This window comes from Leptonychotes weddellii, unplaced genomic scaffold, assembly GCF_054177405.1.
Source record: "Leptonychotes weddellii isolate Sample4059 unplaced genomic scaffold, ASM5417740v2 HiC_scaffold_17064, whole genome shotgun sequence".
Lineage (NCBI taxonomy): Eukaryota > Metazoa > Chordata > Mammalia > Carnivora > Phocidae > Leptonychotes > Leptonychotes weddellii.
In genome coordinates this window covers 1,696-4,298 of record NW_027753946.1, presented here as the reverse complement: position 1 = coordinate 4,298, position 2,603 = coordinate 1,696, and the positions used below count along the sequence as shown (strand labels likewise).

Genomic DNA, 2,603 nt, shown 5'->3' with positions numbered 1-2,603 from the left:
GCACGCACCTGGACCCGGGGGATGCGCAGGTACGGGACACGCACGCACACGCACGCACCTGGACCCGGGTGATGTGCAGGTACAGGACACAGGCCACCAGGAAGCAGATGCAGAACACCAGCAGCAGGAGGACGACCACACTCCTAGGACAGAAGACACAGGCTCACTGCGGGCTGGGCGCAGCAAGGTGTGCCCAAGAAGAGCCTGCAATTCCAATGCCTGACCTCTCCACCAAGTCCCTTCCTGTCTCCACCCCGACTTCTATCCACTTGGGTCTGCCACGAGGTCCTCCCTCCTGAAGGACAGGCCCCTGGATGCTGCCCTCCCCTTGGATGTCATCTGAGAGCAGCTTCTGTAGAAAAAGCTGAATCCCCACACAGGGCCATCAGGTGGTCACCGTGTTCCCAGTGTCCGGGGACGGGGCAGCTTCCTGTGCTTTCTGGAAACTCCGGAAACTCACAGGGGAACAACTCCGCTAGGGAGGTCTTGTCAAGAAAGCTGTCTGTCTGGAAGGAAAATGCATCTTCCCATCAAAAACAAACACTGCAAGCTCACTTTGACTTAGCATAACTGAATATTATTCAATTACTACACTTCTCTTCTTTTCCAGAGGCCACTTTTCCTCATTTTGACGTATCTGAAAATGACGCACACCCAGAAACCAATGTGCATTTTCTCCCTCGAAATCCGTCCTGGAGTCAAGGGTACACGTTGTGTGGATGGAAACGCTGGGAACGGCTGGTGTCTTAGGGTTGTTTGCACGACAACGGAGAACCTGGGAGCGAGTGCCCCACACGTGGGCCGCCAGGGCCTGCCCTCCCGGCTCCCTGGAGCCCGCGGACAGCTGGCCGTGGCCGGCACCATCCCCGCGAGCTGGGGACCACGGGGGAGATGCCAGCGGACATGGAAGGGACCCCCGGCCCTTCTCCCCCGACCGCTGACCACGGGGCCCGCCACACTTACTGCGGGATGATGAGAAGGTAGACGAGGCCGAACAAGGCGGCCAGGACGAGCGCGAGCACGACGGCACTGGTGAAAGACTCATCCTGCAGCTGGTGGTACTAGGGGACACCGAGACCCACCATCAGTGGCTGCGGCCACTGGGAGACACGCGGGGTCCCCCGGGGACACCCGGGACCAGGAACCACAGCCGCGTCAACAAGAGCAAGGGCGGGGGGCCACGGCCGAGGGGCCCCCGGGGTTCTCTGTGCTCCTGAGGTCCTGGTCACCCACCTTGCGCTCACGCTCAGCCTGCTTGTACTTCAGGGTGAAGAAGTCCAGGTCCGCCATCTCCAGCTCCATCTGGCGGGCTTCCAGGAGGCGGCTGATGTACCTGTTGACGCGCGTGCCCGGGGTGGTGTAGACGACGTTTGCAGAGAAGGACGAGCGGTTTCTGAGTTTTTCCGACGCAGTTCTCAACGCCCTCCGCTGCAGCCACGGGGGAAAGAAAGAAATGTTAGCAAATCCTCCACTTATTGAAGAAGAAGCTCTCATGCTCCCTCCAGCCTGCGTGCTCGCCCACTGCAGTCTGGGGGGCCGGGTTCGGGGCTGCATGCAGTCCCAGCTACCCCGCCTGGGACTCCCACGTCTGCAAATGGGGGCACGTGACATTCATGTGGCACCCCATGTGGATGGGGGCGGTACCCAGCACAGGGCAATAAAACAGAGATTGGTTCTTTTAAAATATCAATAAAGTTGACAAATCTCTAGCAGGCATGACAAAGAAAAAAAGAGAAAGGCGATAAACTCGGGAATGAAATGTGATTCTACTACAGACATTGCAGACATCAAAAAGGTAACAAGGAATTTCTGTGAACAATTATACACATTGATTTGACAACTCAGATCAAAAAGCTACTCAAAACACATAACCACAACTCACCCAACACGAAAGATTAGATTAGCCCTGTAATTACTAAAGAAAGTCAATTCATAACCGTAAAACTCCTGAAAAATTAATCTCCAGGCCCAGAGAGTTTCACTGGAGACATTCTACTAAACATTTAAATAATTAACACCAATTCTATACAATATCTTCCAGAAAATAGAAAAGGTAACACCTTCCAATGTACTTTATAAAGTCTGTATTATCCTGATACCAAGATCAGACCAAGACAATACAAAAAAAGGAACACCACAGGCCATCTCTTTCACTACTGATGCTAAAATCTTTAACAAAATGTCAGCAAACAGAATTCAGCAGTATATAAATAGCAGCATACACCATAACCATTTCTAGAGATGCAAGTCTTTTTACATATTTGTACGTCGATGCCTACACCATATTAACACCATATGAACAAATCCCATGGTTGTGTCAATTGATACAGAGAAAGCATTTGACAAAATCCAATACACATTCTTGATAAACATGATCAGAAAACTAGGGAGGGAGGGGAAATTCCCCAACTTGGTGAAGATCTACACAGTACCGATAGCTAGCGTCATAGTCTCTGGTGAAAAACGGAGTGCTTTCCCCCTGACTTTCAGCGGTGCTAGAGACTGCAAACACTGCAATAGGGCAAGAAAAGGAAATAAAAGGCAAATATTAGAAAGAAAGAACTAAAACTGGCCCTATTTGCAGATGACAGGATGGTCTACAT

General features: G+C 51.8%; 1 protein-coding gene across 1 annotated transcript; it reads right to left on the bottom strand.

The window, feature by feature from the left end:
* Positions 1-58: 58 nt before the first annotated feature.
* On the bottom strand, positions 59-1,428 carry LOC145718534 (adenylate cyclase type 1-like; the record flags this gene model as incomplete). The annotated part of the gene is made up of 3 exons (XM_081810033.1): positions 59-143; positions 964-1,061; positions 1,234-1,428. Coding segments are annotated over 3 exons (378 nt in total), but the record flags the coding sequence as incomplete, so codon positions are not given.
* Positions 1,429-2,603: the final 1,175 nt, after the last annotated feature.